The sequence below is a fragment of the Pimephales promelas genome, chromosome 16 (assembly GCF_988280905.1).
Source record: "Pimephales promelas chromosome 16, fPimPro1.hap1.1, whole genome shotgun sequence".
Classification (NCBI taxonomy): Eukaryota; Metazoa; Chordata; class Actinopteri; order Cypriniformes; family Leuciscidae; genus Pimephales; species Pimephales promelas.
Genome location: NC_142784.1, coordinates 12,619,279 through 12,641,480, shown reverse-complemented (window position 1 = coordinate 12,641,480; position 22,202 = coordinate 12,619,279). Strand labels below are relative to the sequence as shown.

General features: G+C 42.7%; 1 protein-coding gene across 1 annotated transcript in view; it reads right to left on the bottom strand.

Moving 5' to 3' along the window:
* Positions 1 to 22,202, bottom strand: part of LOC120478939 (uncharacterized) — an 85,630-nt gene that overhangs the window by 24,777 nt on the left and 38,651 nt on the right. Inside the window, exons 17-21 of the mRNA XM_089121009.1 lie at positions 16,361 to 16,382; positions 9,556 to 9,965; positions 8,150 to 8,584; positions 6,861 to 7,295; positions 4,130 to 4,570 (exon numbers count right to left, since the gene is read on the bottom strand). Of these exons, the coding sequence (XP_088977135.1) occupies positions 4,130 to 4,570; positions 6,861 to 7,295; positions 8,150 to 8,584; positions 9,556 to 9,965; positions 16,361 to 16,382 (1,743 nt within the window). The remainder of the gene's footprint in view (positions 1 to 4,129; positions 4,571 to 6,860; positions 7,296 to 8,149; positions 8,585 to 9,555; positions 9,966 to 16,360; positions 16,383 to 22,202) is intronic.

Here is a 22,202-nt window from a genome sequence, read left to right as displayed (position 1 = left end):
TGCTAAACGTGTTCGTGTTTGTGTATCTCGATGACATATTGATTTTCTCACCCTCCCTCCAAGTCCATGTGCAGCATGTACGCCGCGTACTCCAGCGCTTACACGAGAATCGCCTCTTTGTAAAGGCTGAGAAATGCTCTTTTCACGTGCCTTCCGTTACATTCTTAGGTTCGGTCATCTCGGCTGAGGGAATCAGTATGGATTCGTCTAAGGTCCAGGCGGTAGTTGACTGGTCCGTTCCTGATTCTCGTGTCGCGTTACAGCGCTTTCTTGGATTTGCTAATTTTTATCGCCGCTTTATACGCAATTTCAGTCAAGTAGCCGCGCCGCTCACCGCCCTGACCTCAGTTAAGTCCTGTTTTAGGTGGTCAGAATCCGCTCAAGAGGCTTTTGACCGTCTAAAGGTTCTCTTTACCACCGCACCCATTCTGATCATGCCGGATATCACTAGACAGTTTATTGTCGAGGTCGACGCGTCGGAGGTAGGGGTAGGCGCCGTTCTTTCTCAGCGGTCAGCCTCCGATAACAAGGTACATCCTTGCGCTTTTTTTTCGCACCGTCTGTCTTCCGCGGAACGTAATTACGATGTCGGCAATCGGGAACTGCTCGCCATTCGTCTGGCTTTAGGCGAATGGCGCCAGTGGTTGGAGGGTTCCTCCGTTCCTTTTGTCGTCTGGACCGACCATCGAAATTTAGAATACATCCGTTCCGCAAAGAGACTGAACGCACGCCAGGCTCGCTGGTCGCTGTTTTTCACGCGCTTCGACTTCTCCATCTCTTATCGGCCCGGGTCCAAGAATGTTAAACCGGACGCGCTGTCTCGCCTCTTTGGTTCCTCCTCCTCTTCTTCCACCCGGGAGGAGATTATTCCCCCTGGTCGTGTGGTGGGAGCGGCGATTTGGGGAATCGAGAGACAGGTGAAGCGTGCTCTTTCCCATGCCGTCACTCCGCGAGATTGTCCTAGGGGCTCTTTATTCGTTCCGGTGCCCACTCGCCTAGCCGTCCTTCAGTGGGGACATTCTTCCAAATTGTCAGCCCATCCCGGCGTTCGGGGCACTATCGCGCTTATTTGCCAACGCTTTTGGTGGCCCACCTTAGTTCATGACGCGCGCCGTTTTATCGCTTCTTGTTCTGTCTGTGCCCAGACCAAGGCTGGTAATTCTCCGCCCGCTGGTCTGTTACGCCCGCTACCAGTTCCTACTCGTCCGTGGTCTCATATAGCGCTCGACTTTATCACGGGTCTCCCTGCTTCGGCCGGTAATACCGTCATTCTTACCGTGGTCGACCGTTTTTCGAAGTCCGCGCACTTCATTCCTCTCGCCAAGCTTCCCTCTGCCAAGGAGACCGCCCAGATAATGGTTAATCATGTTTTCAGATTGCACGGTTTGCCCACCGACGTCGTTTCTGATAGGGGCCCGCAATTCTCATCACAATTCTGGAAAGAATTTTGTCGTCTTATTGGTGCCACCGTCAGCCTCTCTTCGGGGTTTAATCCCCAGACTAACGGTCAGGCCGAACGTGCCAATCAGATTGTGGCCCGCATTCTCCGCAGTCTGGCGTTCCGTAATCCTGCGTCTTGGGCTGAGCAGCTTCCCTGGGCAGAATATTCCCACAATTCTCTCCCATCTTCTGCCACGGGGCTCTCACCCTTTCATTGTTGTCTCGGCTACCAACCTCCGCTTTTTCCCTCGCAAGAGACAGAGTCTAACTGTCCCTCCGTTCAGACGTTCATCAGTCGCTGCAAGCGAACTTGGAGGAGAGTGAGATCGTCCCTTTGTCGTGCTAGGAGACGCATGAGCATCTCGGCTAATAAGTATCGCATTAAGAGTCCCCGCTATTGTGTTGGCCAGAGAGTGTGGCTCTCCACTTCCAATTTACCTCTTCAGTCCGACTCTCGCAAGTTGGCTCCCCGTTTTATCGGGCCATTCCGTATAGTCAAGATTATAAATCCTGTCGCCGTCAAGCTTCATTTACCTCCCAACCTTCGTCGCATCCACCCGGTTTTCCACGTCTCCTGCGTTAAGCCCGTTAATCGCTCGACTTCTCGTACCGCGTTCTCGGCAGTCCGTGTGGAGGATTCTCCTGTCTATACTGTCCGTAAGATCTTGGATATGCGTCGTCGGGGTCGAGGACATCAGTACCTGGTCGATTGGGAGGGGTACGGGCCTGAGGAGAGAAGCTGGGTTTCCCCCCGGGACATCCTGGACCCCTCGCTCATTGATGATTTCCTCCGGTCTCGCCAGGGTTCCTCCTAGGGAGCGCCAGGTGGCGCTCTTTGAGGAGGGGGTACTGTCATGATCCTGGCTCGTTCTCTGTCTCCCCCTGCTGGATATTCGTTCACTCACTCACCCACTTGCCGCTTTCACTTTCATTACTGACAGCTGTTATCACTTTTCATTAGGCTCATCTCTCTCCACCTGTCTCTCGTTCCCCCCCTCATTATCTTGGCTTTTTCTTACCTTCTCTTCCTTGTCTTGTTGTCAGTTTGTTCGTAAGTTTCTATGCGTGCATCTGTCTTAAGTCCAGTCCTGTCTAGAAGCATATCTCTGATTACTTCGAGTGTTATTCTGTGTCCATGCGATATACTTCCAGAACCATACCTGCTAGGAGTCTGAGGCTGTGTTCCTTCTCCATGCTTGCTATCCCGGCCCTGTGAGTTTCTGGGTCCCATCTGCTCCAGCTCTCTGCTCATCTTTGCCTGAACCACAGAGGGAGTTTTCTGTTCAAGTTCGACTGCCTGTTCTACAGGAGCTCTCTGTTGCTGTTTAATATTATTCCTCTGTCACAAGTTACCTGTGGTCTTCCTGCCATTGCTATTAAAAGAGCTGTGATTGTCGCCCTCGCTTCTGAGTCCTCTCTAAATCCATCACAATAACGGTGACCGGACAAACTCAAAGGGAACAGACATGAACTAATATACAAAATATAATGAGGTGAACAGATGAACTAAACTAACTAATGACAGTAACCATAGAAACTAACTAGTGGTGAGAATCTAAACAAAGGGAAACCAGGAACTGAAAGATTACAAACTAAAAGTCCAGGAACAAAACAAACTGAAAATAATGGTGACACTTAACAAATAAAAAAAAACATTCCAATTATGTAATTCATTTCTTTGAGACATTCTTTCAAATTTATTTAAGCCACTGAATCAGTTATTATGAAGGTACAACTGCGTCAGACAGACAGTTCTTACACTGTGCTTGTCTGCTGAATATCATTACAGACATTTAAATATCTGGCGGTAACTCTAGATTTGACACTTAGCTTTAAAGGTCATGTTAAAAATTTGTGCAATACATTTTTTTTTTATTTAATACATTTTAGATACATAAGAAACTCTCACCACTGTTACATCCAGTACATATTTAAATGCAATGATCCTTTCCCACCTTTTCTACTGTATAACTGTAAGACAGTCATAAAACCCATATATTCTCTGTATAAAAACTGCCTCAAGATTCATGATAAAAAGACACGTCATTATCATCACTGTCATATGCTGGTCAAATATGATTTAGGACTTAGTCTTGATTCGGAATTTCAAATCATAAACTGTGACAAAAAATAAATAAATGTTATAAGTTACACTACTACTTACCAGAAGTAATATTACTGTAACACATTACTAGTAGCCTATCTAGTTACTGCCCAACACTGCACAAGACTGAACAACTACACTCTAAAAAAAGGCTGGGTTGTTTCAACCCAATTTGTGGTCAAATATGGACAAACCCAACTTTGGATTAAAAATGCAATTAAAAAAATTAACCCAATGGCTGGGTTTGTCCATATTTGACCCACATTTAGGTTGAAACAACCCAGCATTTTTTAGAGTGTAGCAGTTAGTTGGGGCGAATCACACTTACTTTTCAGATTCAAATTACACCAATACCTCTTTATGTAACTGCTTTAAAACAGTTATGATCAGTCTTGTGTAAAATAATTAGATGACTAATTTGTAAGACTAGTCTATAAAGTTTATGCAACAGTGTTTTCAATTCTGGTTCACATTCATAATATATTGTCTTCCTAACATACACTGTACATTAAATTTATTAATTTTATTGTGAGCACTGAATCCAATAATCCAGCATGATTGGTGTGTTCCTCATGAGACTCTCACCTGAGCTGTGAGATGTAGGGCAGACACTGGAGGAATCCCCTCACTTCACTCTCTTCATCTGTCCAGTCTATCAGATCTACTGGTTTCTTCTCTGTCTGCAGTTTCAGCACTTCTAGGAGGATGGAGATCTTTCTCTCTGAGAGCTTTATTCTCCAGACTGCAGGAGCTGACTGATAAACTGACTGTAATGCTGGAAGGACACTCCTGCCTGTTTGAGTCTCATAGTCCTTCACATGTGACCACAGATCCAGCAGGAAATCACACTGAATCCAGGTATGACAATAATCCTCATCATAGGGGAAAGATGTGTAACTGCACACAGATGTTAATAGTTCAGTGTAATTTTCTTCTGTATTTGCATCAAACTCTGATGTTGAAACAAACAGATTCAGCAGAAACTTTACAGCAGTTTCTCTCTTCCCGTCGATAATGCCAGAAAATCTGTGGAGACACACACAATTATCACTTTATTGTCCAGTGTAGAAGAATATAAAATATTGAAAAACGTGACTCATTGAATTATTAATTAATATAAAAATTTTAGGGCTGTGCAAAAATTAATTGCGATTAATCGCATCCAAAATAAAAGTCTGTGTTTACATAATAATATATGTGTGTGTGCTGTATATAATTATTTTGTATATATAAATACACACACATGCATGTATATATATTTAAGAAAATGTGTTTTTCATATATAAAATATTTATATAATATAGATTATGTATATATATATATATATATATATATACAGAATTTAAGCGCAAATAATTCTTAAATATATACATGCATGCATAGGTATTTATATATACAAAATAATTATATACAGCACACACAAATATATTATGTAAACACAGACTTTTATTTTGGATGCGATTAATCGCAATTAATTTTTGCAGAGCCCTAAAAAATTTATATAAACATTCGGATTTGACTATTACTTCAGTTTATATTTCAGTTGTAGAGGATGGTTGTGTATTGAGTGGTGTGTTGGAAATATAATCGTAAATAAAAAAATTAGTAAATAAAAGTATTTCTGTATAGCTTTTATATTTTGGAATCTAAATAAAAAAATAAAAAGTAAAATAAAAAGTTTGAGTAACTTAATTCATTTCCTCAAACCTTTCATGTCCAGAACATGTAATTGGCACATATATTGAGTTGATATGAAGATAAACCTGCGTCAGACACACAGTTTCTACACTGTATATTTTCTGATTTGACAGTAACCGCTTAATCTAGAGCTCCATTACAGTCAATCAGTAATTTCACACACACACACACACACACACACACACACACACACACACACACACACACACACACACACACACACACACACACACACACACACACAGTGGTAAGACTGCATCAGCAGATGTGAAATTAAAAAAAATTAAAAATACAAGAGTTACACACAAAATGTGTTTATAAAACATAAATTGTGGAGAATACAAAAGCCTCTATATATTTATATAGGGAGAGCTGGTTACACCATGACATCACACATTTTTGTTTTTTAACGCCTCCAAGTGACACTATTCTCACATTAAACATTTTTGTTAAAGAATTCCTTCAAAATTCTAAATAATAGTGAAAAAAAATATTACTAAACAAAAAAATATTACATTAATTTCACTGAAAAAAAAAGTTACATTTCAAGGCTTTGGCCACTTTTGACCATGAAGGGATCTGTGGACTGTGAGCTGCATGAAGCTGATATAATAGAAATACATGAAGAAAATCAATCTCTACAGAGACTGAACAAGAGTGAGAGAAGGATTTGAACAACAGATTTACTCACAACACGACTGTCAGCGGCCAGATCATAAACAGAGACGCTTAGTTAAAACTGTGTCATGAGAGAACAGTGTTGGGCTCGTTACTCAAAACATGGATCATTTACTCATTACTAGCTACTCCTTACAAAAATAATATTATTACTGTACTTATTACTCCCGGACAACAGTAATTAATTACACTAGTTACATTACTCTTCCATTACACCTCCAAATAATTGGTAATTGAATAATTTTTGCAGTCTGAGAATTCATGAAAGTTACAAATAAACGAAGAGTACAATTGTCTCAAACTGATGACGAGCCACAATTGTTTTAAACCCCTTCTGTTATTTAATAAAGCAGCAACATAGAAAATATAAAATAAAGTCTGTATTTCAGCCGCTATATGATGTGGTTTATAAATGTTCTTCTCTGTCTTCAGACAAAGACTTGCTGCGTTGATGATGTCATGAGCGCACACACACAACAATGATTATGAAAATTGATAGTGATGATTGGATTTCTGAATTTCAAATTATTAGCAACTGTGACAAGAAAATAAATGTTATTGGTTACACTACTAGTTACCAGAGAAAGTAATATTAATGAAACGCATTTCTAGTAGCCTATCTAGTTACTGGCCAACACTGCACAAGTCTGAACAACTAGCAGTTAGTTAGAGTGAATCACACTTACTTTTCAGATTCAAATTACACCAATACCTCTTTATGTAACTGCTTTAAAACAGTTATGATCAGTCTTGTGTAAAATAATTAAATGACTAACTTGTAAGACTAGTCTATGAAGTTTATGCAACAGTGTTTTAAATTCTGGTTCACGTTCATATATTGTCTTCCTAACACACACTGTACATTAAATTCGTTAATTTTATTGTGAGCACTGAATACAATAATCCAGCATGATTGGTGTGTTCCTCATGAGAGTCTCACCTGAGCTGTGAGATGTAGGGCAGACACTGGAGGAATCCCCTCACTTCACTCTCTTCATCTGTCCAGTCTCTCAGATCTACTGGTTTCTTCTCTGTCTGCAGTTTCAGCACTTCTAGGAGGATGGAGATCTTTCTCTCTGAGAGCTTTATTCTCCAGACTGCAGGAGCTGACTGATAAACTGACTGTAATGCTGGAAGGACACTCCTGCCTGTTTGAGTCTCATAGTCCTTCACATGTGACCACAGATCCAGCAGGAAATCACACTGAGTATAACAATAATCCTCATCATAGGGGAAAGATGTGTAGCTGCACACAGATGTTAATAGTTCAGTGTAATTTTCTTCTGTATTTGCATCAAACTCTGAAGCTGAAACAAACAGATTCAGCAGAAACTTTACAGCAGCTTCACTCTCCATGTAGATAATGTCAGAAAATCTGTGGAGACACACATAATTATCACTTTATTGTCCAGTGTAGAAGAATATAAAATATTGAAAAACGTGACTCATTGAATTATTACTTATGATCAGTCTTGTATAAAATAATTAGATGACTAACTTATAAGACTAGTCTATGCAACAGTGTTTAATTCTGTTCAATTCTGGTTCATGTTCACATATTTATTGTCTTCCTAACACACACTGTACTTTAAAGGAGCTGTATGCAAGACATTTATTTCAATTAATCATAAATTTTCCCTGATATGTCATTAGACATTAAGAGATCATGTTCATCTCAAATAATTATATCACTGACAACAGCAGTCCGGCCAGGATATTATCATTTAAAAGTGAAGTTGCAGCCCTCAACTGATGTTGATATTGTCATGTTGTGTTTTGGTCTCATGCTCCACCCTCCACCAATCTACCAATCATGGCGTCAGTAGTGTTGTGGCATTTGGGTTGCCAGCTCTTCTCTAGTTACCGCAGCTGCAGATACAAACGTGTCGGAATCGGATAAAAAAATTCTAATGTTGCAAAACCCCCCAAAAACTTGATATAAATCCGAAATACTTTGTTACAAAGTCCGAAATAAATAATGAACAGAAAAAGACTCGTCACTTGCCATTGGAAGCTTCTTGTAGCATCCTACATTCCTGCTGGAACCTGCAGCATATCTGGCAACATCGAGTCATGGGGAAATGCGGGAATACACCCTAATTTGAAAGTGATTGCAGTGCCGGTTTTGAACACAATCTTGCATACAGCTCCTTTAAATTCATTAATTTTATTGTTATCACTGAATACAATAATCCATCAAGATTGGTGTGTTCCCCATGAGAGTCTCACCTGAGCTGTGAGATGTAGGGCAGACACTGGAGGAATCCCCTCACTTCACTCTCTTCATCTGTCCAGTCTATCAGATCTACTGGTTTCTTCTCTGTCTGCAGTTTCAGCACTTCTAGGAGGATGGAGATCTTTCTCTCTGAGAGCTTTATTCTCCAGACTGCAGGAGCTGACTGATAAACTGACTGTAATGCTGGAAGGACACTCCTGCCTGTTTGAGTCTCATAGTCCTTCACATGTGACCACAGATCCAGCAGTAAATCACACTGAGTATAACAATAATCCTCATCATAGGGGAAAGATGTGTAGCTGCACACAGATGTTAATAGTTCAGTGTAATTTTCTTCTGTATTTGCATCAAACTCTGATGCTGAAACAAACAGATTCAGCAGAAACTTTACAGCAGTTTCACTCTTCCCGTCGATAATGCCAGAAAATCTGTGGAGACACACACAATTATCACTTTATTTATTGCCCAGTGTAGGAAAATATAAAATATTGAATACAAGTAAAAATATAATCCTAAATTGAATATTTTGTAAAATAAGTATTTCTGTATAGCTTCTATCTTTTGGAATCTAAAAAAAAAAAAAGTTTGAGTAACTTTTGAGCAAAATTCCTCTCGATTTCAACCACTAAATTTATTGAGGCTAATTTGTAAAGCGAAATAAAATGGACCAAAAATTGCCTGTCAAATATTATAGATTGTATTTTTAAACAGAATTCATATTTTGGAAATGAAATCTGAAAGTTCAAAATGGATTATTGTATCTTTAATAATGAAAATGTGTGTGAAATGTTTTGAATTTAAATATTTTAAATAGCTTGAATATGTAACCATGTAGACTTTCAGCCCATAAAAATGCAAGAACTAAAAATACAACGCATTAAAATGCAAGGAGGGTTTATGTGATGCATATTTTTTCAAGTAGTGCAATTCAACAAGATTTATTGTTTCAAAAACATTTGTCATTATTTTACTTCCATTTCCATTAAAGTAAAGTTCTGTTTTGTCCTGTATTACGTCACATCAGTAATAATAACGTGTACACACACTTTAAACATTGCATTTCAATTGGGCTAAAACATTATCAGTCTCTTAAAATAGGTTTGGTGTTTCTGAAGATGGATGATCATGCAACAGATAATGTGAGTGTATCTTAACTTCATCCAGTATTATATAGAATACAATCAGAATACAACTGGCCTCATCGTTGTGCACTAACTCTGAGAGTCATCCGGCCGCTGAGGGGTCGGCAAAAAACACACTTCAATTCAATCTTTTCAATTCTGGGTCACGATCACATTTATTTTGTCTGCCCAACATATACATTGATTTACTTAATTTTATTGTGAGCACTGAATACAATAATCCAGCATGATTGGTGTGTTCCCCATGAGACTCTCACCTGAGCTGTGAGATGTAGGGCAGACACTGGAGGAATCCCCTCACTTCACTCTCTTCATCTGTCCAGTCTATCAGATCTACTGGTTTCTTCTCTGTCTGCAGTTTCAGCACTTCTAGGAGGATGGAGATCTTTCTCTCTGAGAGCTTTATTCTCCAGACTGCAGGAGCTGACTGATAAACTGACTGTAATGCTGGAAGGACACTCCTGCCTGTTTGAGTCTCATAGTCCTTCACATGTGAACACAGATCCAGCAGGAAATCACACTGAGTATAACAAGTATTCTCATCACAGGGGAAAGATGTGTAACTGCACACAGATGTTAATAGTTCAGTGTAATTTTCTTGTGTATTTGCATCAAACTCTGATGCTGAAACAAACAGATTCAGCAGAAACTTTACAGCAGTTTCTCTCTTCCTGTAGATAATTTCCCAAAATCTGTGGAGACACACATAATTATCATTTATTGTCCAGTGTAGGAGAATATAAAATATTTAAAGGGGACATATCATGTAAAATCCACTTTTTTAGCCCTTAAATGCATTTTGTTGTGTATTTGGAGTGTTTATAAGAACAGAAAAGATGAAATTATTCTCTTCAGCGGCTTCGTTTATATCTTTATATTCTGTTTTGGTCATATTTTTCAACCTGTTCAGATTTTCTGTTCTCTATGACGTTTTTTGAACAATTATGGTAACAATTACAGTATTTGCAGTGGAACTGACAAATAAGGACATTAGCCGTGTTTCCACTGCCGGGCCAGTACCGAGCCGTGCTAGTGCGTGCCAGGGCTAGTTCGGGGCTTGATCGGGGCTTACTCGGGTCCAACGGCCAGGATTTCTGGCCCGTCGAATTCCTTGGACCAGAGGCGTGCTCAAGGTAAAAGGTGGAGTTTATCTGTGTTATGGAACGTTAAGATCTGAAGCAATATCGCGCAAAAAAATTTAAAAATTACTGCTTGAAATGTAGAATCGCCTGTACTGGTCTGTCGAGGATACCACAGCTCTTCTGAGCATTTGGGCAGAAGAAAGGGTACGACGTCAATTTGTACAAGGTCACGGCGTGTGAAGAAACAAGGATGTTACAAAATACATCGATGCTGAACTTTCTAAACTAAACATTCAGTGAGTAATGCTTCAAGTTCAGGAAAAAATAAAAAAGTTGAGGGCACAGTATTGTACAAGGTGATTAAAATGCACAATGGACAAAGCGGAGTTCAGAGAAGGATTATTCCATGGTTCGACTTGATGGACGGTGTGCTGGGTCACCGTTCCTTTGTTAGTGACGACTCGCGAGACAATCGGGACACTATTGCAGTCACGGTCGGTGAGTTAATATACATGTTATCTTCCTAACTAATAAAATAAATTAATTCATAATGCCCGCTGAAATGGGCTGGCTTGTATGACGTTTGATCCAGAAAGGCATGTTAGGGGCGGGGTTTAGAGCAGCGTTGTGGGCCTACTGGCCCGGAAGTGGAAACGCTTGAGGCCCGAGGCCACTGGCTCGACTCGGCTCGCTGTTAGCTCTGGCCCAGCCTTAGCCCGGTAGTGGAAATGCGGCTATTGACTACCGGCACAACACTTCGAGCAATCCGCCATTATTATTTCTCGCTCCAATTTTGTAAAAATAGCTCATACAACTTTATAAAAATCGCATTGTATCATAAAATCACCTATAAATTTTAAATAATAATAAAAAAACATTATTGAACAAAAAAATAATACTCAATAATATAAAAAAATATTGATTTCCCTGAAGAAAAAAAAAAAAAGAAAAGTTACATTTCAAGGCTTTGGCCACTTTTGACCATGAAGGGACCAAGTGTGAGCCCAAAATGAAGAGGCTTAGATCCTGTGATATTTGAATATGTATTGTGAGATGTATATTTGGACAGAGAGATTAAAGGGGTGGTTTACTGTTTTTTTCTTTGCATGATTGTGTTTATGGGGTGAAATATAACATGTATTCTTGTTTTTTCTTTTTTTTAAAGTATTATTTTTCATAAATTTCACATTTATTGTCAGCCCCGCCTGTCCTCTGTCATTTGAATGAGCGGTTGACTTCCTGAGTCTCTGAAACCACTCCCTCAGAAACAGGCAATGGGCTCAGATTGGTTAGTTTGGCCCGGTGTGTTAAACCGTAAAGCACGTTGTCCGGAAAATTCACACCTATTACCTATACGGGCGAAAGTTGCATATGTGTTTCTGTCAAATGTACATAATCGTGTCGATACTGCAGTATCAGTGTCATGAATCGCGCCTCTGTGGCTCTCTCAGCTCAACCCAGAGCTCCGTCTCCTGAGTACTGAACTTCATTTCCCATAAGCCCCGTACCTAGGTCTGATCACCGACACAGGTGATCCTCATTCACCGCTCTATAAAGCAGCCCGCTGACTCTCTATCAGTGCAAAGTCTTGTTTTGCCCTGGCAACATTTCTGAGCGTTTCTCTATTGATTATCTGGATTCCCTGTGTATTGACCCAAGACTGTTATTGGACTTTGATTCTCTGTTTGCTGCCTGCCCTGACCCTTGCCTGTTTCTCTTGGACCACGATCATTGCCGCCTGCCCTGACCCCTGCCTGGTATCGTTTATGTTCTTGGATTGCCTGTTCTATGTTTGATGCTGATCGTTGACTCTTGCCTGTTTGACTATTCTTAATAAATACACTGCATATGGATCTGCACGCCTCTGACTCTCCATTACAATCAGTATGAGCCAGAATCAGACCCAGAAAGCGGTGATGAAGAGAGGCAAGGAGAACCTCACCACACACGGCTCTTACAAAACGTTTCTGAAAGTAATTTTTAAACGTTTCTGAAAAGTTTTTTTTTTTTTTAATTTATACACGTTTGTTTTACACAATAGCATCAAACTGACTGGCTACTAACTGGGTTGATTGCGATTTCACTTATCTAATTTTAAATAGTGTGTAATGTTGCTGTTGGTCTATGAAGAGTATCTGCAAAGCAGAGATATCGTCTTTTAAAAATCAGGAAGTTTAATGCCTACAAAAACGACTCGAATGGGACTACAATGAGATACTTCCTGGGTTTTATACATAACTAACCAATAAATTTACATTAACCCTCCCTCCGGAATATGCAAAAAAGGGGGCATGGCCATATTTCTGTGGCTCATCGGAACTGTGTTATTTTTACCCAGCTGTCAGGTCTGTGTTCAGACTTCCTACAGTTCATCAACAATGGCTACAATTTATGTTTGATAATGTTCCTGAAAATTACATTTGTAATTTAGCTCTCTGCACATTTTACGGAAGACAGCTTCCAGAATCTTCACGAATTCAATGCCGGATTCAACAAGAAACTGTTATTAAAACATGAAGCAGTTCCAACTTTAAAACCAGAGGCAGCAGTTGTTGAGACTCAACCTGTAAGTAAGACTTAATAATTTTAAAAGTATTTTCATGTATAATTTCACACGTAATGTTTTAGTTTTATCAAGGACGTAAACAAATGCCAGCGCTGGTTTTAAAGGGGTAATGAACTGAGAAATCAATTTTTCTTTTGACATCTAAGAGGTCATCATATTATAAGAATATCCTGTAAGTTTCAGAACTGAAAACGTCCTTGTTAGTCCAATAAAAGCTTTTATTGACACCAGCCCCAGCAAACGACTCGTTTTTCAAAGTGGGGAACTATGACGTCAAAGAGGATAAAACACCACCCCCGCAGAAGATAATCAATGCCTACTTCAACACAGCCGGTTTAGCCCCGCCCACCGATTCGCGCATTACACGCATAGCTAAATAACATAGATGCCTACCTTGTGATGACAAACCAGATCGAGCTACCGAGCAATACAAACTATTGTGCAGTGCCTGGTTGTGGAAGAAGACAGTCACTGCATAAGCTTCCTCTGGATTCCAATAGGACTGCATGGATAAACTTTATTTCTAATGACGTTCCAGCTGATGAGGTAAAACACTGTCCGTCTGTTCGCTTCATTTCACCGAGGATTATTTTTTAAACAAGACACAGGTCGGGACTGGATTTTCAGACCGTTTAAGATGAAAAAAATTAGAATAAAAAATGGTGGTGTACTATATTGGATCAAACAGGAATGGTGCAACACACAGACTCTGGGTCGAACATGTATGGGCGAATTATTCAGGTTGCCATTTTACAACATGTATTTGTAAAACTTTTACAACTTCAGTGCGAGATGCTCATAAAACCGAGCGTTTTTGAGCTAGGCTCAAAACTAGGGTAGAGAATAGCCTATTACTTATTCATTTTGATGTTTTTTGAATGTAAAAACCAAGCGAACGTCATAAGTTGACCTCAGACAAAAATATATATATTTTTTAAAAAGCCAGTTCATGACCCATTTAAAGCCACTTAGTTATGATATTTCGTGTATCTACAACAAATGTGTACAAACATTTTTCACCTGAATTTGTATTTATGTACTAATTTTGTAAATGTATTTTTCATGTAGGTACTTTGTGACGTAATTTTTCGATTTGATCAAGAATGTAAACTAATGCCAACGCTGTTTGTGTATAGTATCCAGTTAGTTTGATGCAATTTTGTGTAAGACAAACGTGTATAAAGTTAAAAAAATTATAGGCTATGTAATCGCAGCAAATTCAGCTGTTGTTATCAGTGTTATGGTTTTAACACAGTTGCCACATGTAGGCTACACCTAAATAAAACGATACACTGAGTAAACTATGTTTTGTGAATGGATAAACGGTTGTTCATTTTATCGATAAAGCAATAACTTTAAAAAACAATAATTCAGTTATATTAAATGTTTAATCAGGAGAAAACCGTAACTCAAAAGCTTACAAGCAATTATTATGTAATAATAGTAGAATAGAATAGACTAATAATAATTAAATAAAAATTACCATTCAGAAACAATTTGTAAGAGCCGTGTGTGGTGAGGTTCTGCTTGACTCTCTTCATCGCCACTTTCTGAGTCTGACTCTGGCTCAAACTGATAAGGCAATATTGACACCATTATTTACATTTGACCAAAGCACATGCAACTTTTGCCTGTATAGGTAATGGGCACAAAGTTTCCGGACAACGTGTACTACAGTTTAGCCAATTGACCTTTCGCCGGCCCCTCCCACAAAATGGCCATTGTCCAATCACACATCATAGCAACCGTTACTGTGTGAGCTGTTCCGTCAAACAGTAAGCGGTGCGCCCACGGCGTTAGTAAATCGGACACGATACCCCGAGAGATTGTCTGGAGAAGTTGTGTTTTTTCCCTTTCCAAAGCCCAAAACACAACGCGAGCGGTGCCTAAGATGTATTAAACAGTGTGGACGCCCCAATTCCAGTTAAATGTGTCGAACATGGTTAACTCGTCTCGCGTGCAGCGTGCGTGCGACTGAGATTAGTCAAAGAAGCACGGAGAAAGCAGATCAAGAAGATCCACAAAGGACTTACTGTACATTTTCTAAAGGGTTGTTGTTAACATACCATGATATTATCTGGGAAAACGAGCAGCAGTCAGCTAAGTTAGCAGTGCAGCACCGTAGACTACAGTTTAGAGGACGTTCGCAACGGGGAAAGCATGAAGCTTACATGACAACATCAGTTCATATATCAATATCGTAACGAATAGAAATAACCTTAAATAACGTATGGTTCTCTGCCTCTTTCCGTCTCTTATGCATAACGTTAGTTACTTTTTAAACACGAAAATCGCATTCAGCATGAGCATGACACGCAATCGGTTGCTGTGGTAGCCTAATGAACAACCTGCTTGTTAAAGCGAACGTCTCTGGTTACGTATGTAACCTTAGTTCCCTGAAGGGAACGAGACGCTGCGTGTAAACGTCGTGGGGAACGCCTCTGCGTGACGAGTCATGAAGCACGTATGAAATCTGTCCAATGGCGAGACGGAACGTCATAGGCGGGGTGACGTATCGACCAGGAAACTATAAAGCATCCCCGAAACACAAGCGCAACAGCTTCTGATAAGACTGAAGCAAGCGCTCACGGGCATGCTGGGAGTATGGCATGGACACGCAGCGTCTCGTTCCCTTCAGGGAACTAAGGTTACATACGTAACCAGAGACGTTCCCATTCAGGGAACTTCGAGCTGCGTGTAAACGCAGTGGGAACGCTAATACCAACGCCGCCATGCGAGCAGGTGTCCGTTGTATGAATATCAGAGAGCACATTCTGACGAAAGCATCTGCGCCCCTGGGGTGGAGCTGAAGTCCAGATGGTAAAACTTCACAAATGTGTGCGGTGAAGACCATCCTGCCGCCTCACAGATGTCACACAAGGGAACTCCTGACAATAATGCCTTAGAGGCAGCCATACTCCGGGTTGAATGAGCCCGGACAGCCAAGGGAGAAGGCTGACCGGAGGACTCATAAGCAAGTGAAATGGCCTCGACCACCCACTTACTCATTCTCTGCTTAGACGCCGCATAACCTCTATTAGGAGGCCCAAAGCAGACAAATAATTGTTCTGATTTCCTCCACAGGGCAGCTCTGTGGACATACACCGGGCAGAGCAGATTTAGTTTCTCCTGGTCTGGTGTCCGAAACGGAGGAGGACAGAAGGCCTGTAGCACTATAGGTTTGACAACCGTAGTTGGAACCTTCGGAACATACCCCGGTCTAGGGAGGATGAAAGCCTTCGCCATACCGGGAGCAAATTCCAAGCACGAGGGGGAAACCGACAGCGCCTGAATATCTCCAATCCTCTTTAGGGAAGAGATGGCTAGGAGAAAGATGGTTTTGAGAGTAACAAACTTCTCAGGCACCTCATCAATGGGCTCGAAAGGGGCTAAACAGAGCCCCTCCAACACAACCGCTAGATCCCAGGTCGGTACCCTCGTACGCACTACCGGCCTCAGCCTCAGGATACCACGAAGGAAACGGGTTACCAGGGTATGTCTCCCAAGAGAAGCTCCACTCAAAGGAACATGGTAAGCGGATAGGGCCGCCACGTACACCTTTAGTGTGGAGTACGATAACCCTGTGGAGAAGCGTTCCTGAAGGAATTCCAGCACTGCCGGCAACGGGCAGTTAACTGGATCCATCTGTCGCTCTCCACACCAAGAGGTGAACAGTTTCCACCTCAAGGCATACAACTTCCTCGTGGATGGGGCTCTGGACTGGAGGATGGTCTCCACGACCTCAGTCGAGAGACCTGAATCTATGAGCTGGGCCCCCTCAGAGGCCAAGCCCACAACCTCCACAATTCCGGACGGGGGTGGAGTATCCCCCCGTCTGCTTGAGACAGAAGGTCCCTCCTGACCGGAATCTCCAGAGGAGGACCCTCGAGAAGGGAAATCAGGTCCGCAAACCATACCCTGGTTGGCCAGTGGGGGGCCACCAGAAGTACACTGACCCCCTCCTGGCGAATCCTTTCCAGAACCCCTGGGAGCAGAGCAATCGGGGGAAATGCGTACAGGGGTGCCCTCGGCCACTCCTGTACCAACGCATCCAGCCCCAATGGAGCTGGAGGACTCAGGGAAAACCACAGCGGGCAGTGTGAATTCTCCCTGGATGCAAAGAGGTCCACTTCGGCCCGACCGAAGTGCCTCCAAAGGAGCTCCACCACCTCGGGGTGAAGTCTCCACTCCCCAGGCCTCGGCCCCTGCCTCGACAGGATGTCCGCTCCCCGATTTAAGTATCCTGGGATATAAATCGCTCTCAGCGACCGAAGTTTCCCCTGGGACCACAACAGGATCTGGCGCGCCAGCTTGTACAATGGACGTGAGCGCAGACCCCCCTGGTGGTTTATGTAAGAGACCACAGACATGTTGTCTGACCGGACAAGAACATGATGATCTCTGAGGTCTGGGAGAAAGTGTTTCAGAGCCTGAAACACCGCCATCATCTCTAGGCAATTTATATGCCATCGGAGATGATGGTCTTGCCACAGCCCGCGGGCCGAGCGACCACTCATGATCGCTCCCCAACCCGTGAGAGAGGCATCCGTCGTCACCGTTACCCGGCGACACGGGGCTCCCAGCGCAGGTCCCAGGGACAGGAACCAAGGTTCTTTCCACATAGCCAGGGCACGGAGACCACGTCGCGTGACCTTGATCTTGCGGAGCGGGTTTCCCCTCGGGGAGAACCCCTTGGTCCTGAGCCACCACTGTAGTGGTCTCATGTACAGCAGGCTGCACGGTAACACGTTGGATGCTGCTACCATCAGACCCAGAATTCTCTGGAATTCCTTTACAGTGAGTGACTGGCCTAGCTTCACTTGCTTGACAGTTGAGATAATCGAGGCTATACGAGCCGGCGACAGACGTGCCTGCATCGTCGTCGAATCCCATACCACGCCTAGAAAAGTGGTCCGCTGAACTGGCGAAAGCACACTCTTCTTGGCGTTGAGTCTCAACCCCAACCTTCTGATGTGGGCGAGGACGGCATCTCGATGCCGAATCGCCTGATGCTCCGATTGAGCCAGAATCAACCAATCGTCGATGTAATTTAGAATGCGAATGCCCTGGAGACGCAGCGGAGCCAAGGCCGCGTCCATGCATTTCGTGAAGGTTCGAGGAGATAACGCTAGGCCGAATGGAAGGACCCGATATTGGTACGCTTCGCCCCCAAAAGCGAACCTCAGGAACTTCCGATGTTGCGGAAGGATGGAGATATGGAAGTACGCGTCTTTTAGGTCTATCGTGACAAACCAGTCCTCGGACCTGATCTGTGACACGATCTGCTTGAGAGTTAGCATTTTGAACTTGAGCATCCCTACTTCCCTTCCCTCGCCCAGCAGCCCCAGAAGGATGAGTACGGAGGGGGAGACATTTCTGGAGCGCCGCTGCCTGCTTTCTTCCTTCTTGGAATCTTTCGATTACTGCGTTCACAGAACCACCAAAAAGACCTTCGGTCGACAGCGGCGCATCCAGGAGAAAAGCTTTATCTCTCTCCTTCATATTAGACAAATTTAGCCACAAATGCCTCTCCGTGGCCACCAGGGCTGCCATAGACCGGCCGACTGATCTGGCCGTCTCCTTGGTGGCACGGAGAGAAATATCTGCCGCCTGACGCAGCTCTTTAATCACGTCAGTGCTGACGACCTCCCCATCGCTCATATCCTTCAGCAGATCTGCTTGATACGCCTGGAGAATGGCCATCGTATGTAAGCAAGATGCTGCCTGTCCCGCCGCTGAATAAGCTTTGCCCACCAAAACCGAAGTATTCCTGAGAGGCTTGGTGGGCAACGCTGGTGTTTTAAAAGACGATGCCGTCTCAGGAGAAAGATGGCTCGCCAAAACTTCCTCCATCCTCGGCATCGCCCCATAACCCTGCCTCCTAGACCCAGCAATATTAGAATAAGTCGTGGTCTGGTGTGTCAAAATTCTAGCTGACACTGGTTTGTTCCACGATCTACACACCTCGGTGTGTAGATCGGGAAAGAAGGGCAAACACCGGCGCGGAGGTAGTGAGTGTGACGCTAAAAATCTCTCATCCATTTTACTCTTCACCCTCGACTCTTGTTTCTCAACTGGCCATTCAATGCTTAATTTTTCTACAGCCCGAGTCAAAACCTCCATCAGCTCTACATTCGCGGGAGACTGGGATGGCGAGTCCCCGATCTCCACTGAGTCCATCGACTCTGCATCCACACTTTCAACATCCAGCTCCTCAGAACTGGATAATTGAAGCGATGGCGCCTCAGCCCGGGCAGGAGAAACCGCAACGCGGACCCCCGCAGCGAGATCTGAGGCACTGGATCTACCAGGTAAGGGCAGAGAAAGGGCGGAGCCCGTCTCCATCCCCGCTGATAGATCCATCTGCGATCCCCACGACGCAAGCCTTCGCTGTGCCTCGGCAGCAGCGGGACCCGAGCCGCGGGGAGCGCGCACCGAACCACTCTCCTCGAAGAGTGCTCGGCGGGAGCGGAGTGTCTTCATGGGCAGACACTCGCAATGCTCACAGCCAGCCCCCTCGAGAGCCGACTGAGCATGCTGCACTCCCAAACAAGCAACACACAGATCGTGTGTATCCCCACCCGTGATGAAGCGAGGGCAGGGATGAACACACTTTCTGAAATGCTGTTGTTTGCTCGCCATTTTCACTTATATATACAGTAGAGATCAAAATTAGAGAACAACATACAATTTCCTAAATTTCAAGGTCACTGCTTAGTCCTAGTTAGAGTTAACCTAAAAGGAGAAGAAGGGACCTTAGTTTTAGCATATTTCATAAATTAATTATATTTAACTACAATATATAAAACTTAAACGAGTAGATTAAAAAAATAACTCTGGTCAAAATTAGAGAACTCTTTCAGATACCTCCAAGTTATTGGTGTTTAATGTGGCTCCTGGTGCTAATTTCCTTAATTATCTGCTATACGCAATTTAACTGGCACCAAACTTTCCAATTTTAACTGACTTTGCAAGATGGCAAGCCGATCTGACTGAATCCCTACGACACCAGGTTGTACAGATGAAGGCCAAAGAGATGACCCTTTCAGCTATTGCAACAGAAATTGGTCGTTCCAAATCTGTGATTTCTTGAATATTGAAGCTACACAAAGATACTCATTCATTCAAGTCCCCCAAAAAGGCTGGTCGTCCACGTAAGACAAGTGCACGAGAGGATAGGACGATGCGGAGACTTTCAATCGGGAATCGGTTCAACACTGCAGCTGGAATTGCTCGCCATTTCTGGATTTGTCTCAACATACAGTGTCTCGTTGTTTAAGAGAATTTGGACTGAAAGCTCACTCTGCAGTGACTCAAGCCTCTCATCAGCAGAAAGAATCAAAAGGCTAGACTAAACTTTGCTGAGGAACATGTCATGTGGACCGAGGAGAACTGGTCAAAAGTTCACTTTAGCGATGAAAGTAAGTTTAATTTATTTGGGTCCGATGGGAAACATTATGTTAGGCATCAAATTGGGGAAAGATTGAACCCAAAGTGCGTAAAGAATTCAGTCAGGGGTGGAGGAGGAAGTGTCATGGTTTGGGGGATGTTTTCTGCCACAGGAGTTGGGCCTATTATACAGCTACATGGCAGGGTGAATGCAAATGTTTATCAGAACCTCCTTCGGCAACATGCGGTTCCTTTCCTGCAAGAATCTCCCAATCAGCCTGCAATTTTCATGCAAGACAATGCCCCGTGTCACACTGCAAAACGGGTAAAGCAGTTCCTTGAAGCTCAGAAAATTGAAATAATGAAATGGCCAGCAGAGTCCTGATCTAAACCCGATTGAAAATCTTTGGAAAATCCTTGGTGATAAAGTTATGGCTAAGAAACCCACTACAGTTACTGAACTGTGGAAAAAACTGGAAGAAGAGTGGACCAAGATCACACCAGAGCTGTGTGAGAATGTAGTGATGTCTTGTGGCCGCAGATGTGCTCAGGTCATTCAAAGCAAGGGCCTCTACACTTCCTATTAGATTTTGACTGCTGTAAGCCTCACATTTGAGTTGTAATGCTTTCTTTTGTGCTGCAATGGTTATGGTTCTCTAATTTTGATCGCTGTGTTTTCCACAAAATAAAGGTTTTTGTTGAAGTACCTTGCTTGTTTTATGGAAAGAAGCAATTAGAACAAGGGTATACCCATAGTGAATATTCCTTCAAATTTTAAGCAATGAAGTAACAACATTTCTGAAATTAATCAAGTGTTTTTTAATTGTTCTCTAATTTTGATCTCTACTGTATATATATACAATATTTTCAGACAGACAAATTCATACATAGAGCGCTTGTGAAGACTCAGAAGCTGTTGCGCTTGTGTTTCGGGGATGCTTTATAGTTTCCTGGTCGATACGTCACCCCGCCTATGACGTTCCGTCTCGCCATTGGACAGATTTCATACGTGCTTCATGATTTGTCACGCAGAGGCGTTCCCCACGGCGTTTACACGCAGCTCGAAGTTCCCTGAATGGGAACGTGCTACTCCTGTATCGGAGGCAAAATGAATAAATATGCAGCGCAAGTATTTATATATAAAACTCCAAACAATTAGCCACTGAACCAGTTTATAAAATCTTCAAGGCTGTGCTGGTTGCATTTGAGGTAACTTAGCATGGTCATGGGGTTTTTCTGATTTTTCTTGAGACTGGTAACGTTAAGCATTAGCATCAATAGTAGTCGTGTCTCATTCATTTCTTAATTTTATATTTGGAATAAATCCCTCCACCGCATACCGTAACCCCTTTTGCTTCGATCTTGCTTGATATCGCGGAGGTATTGCTCCAAAAAAGGTCACTGACAAGCACGGGAATACCCTTTGCCGTCATGGCAATCTGTCGCGCTGCCCGTGTTTGACCATTTGTTTGACGGAGGTAGCAGCAGTAACTAAGGGGGGCGGGGCTCGGCGAAAGGCTAATTGCAACACACCGGCCCAAACTAACCAATCTGAGCCCATTGCCTGTTTCTGAGGGAGTGGTTTCATAGTCAACCAGTTGTTGAGAAAGAAAGGAGAAAGCGGCTTACAATAAAGGTGAAATTTATGAAAAAATAAGACTTTTTAAAAAAGAAAAAACACGAATACATGTTATATTGCACCCAAATAAACACAATCATGCAAAGAAAAAAAAGCAGTAAACCACCCCTTTAAAACTGTGTCATGAGATAACAGTGTTGGGCTTGTTACTTAAAACATGTATCATTTACTCATTATTAGTTACTCCTTACAAAAATGATATTATTACTCCCGGACAACAGTAATTAA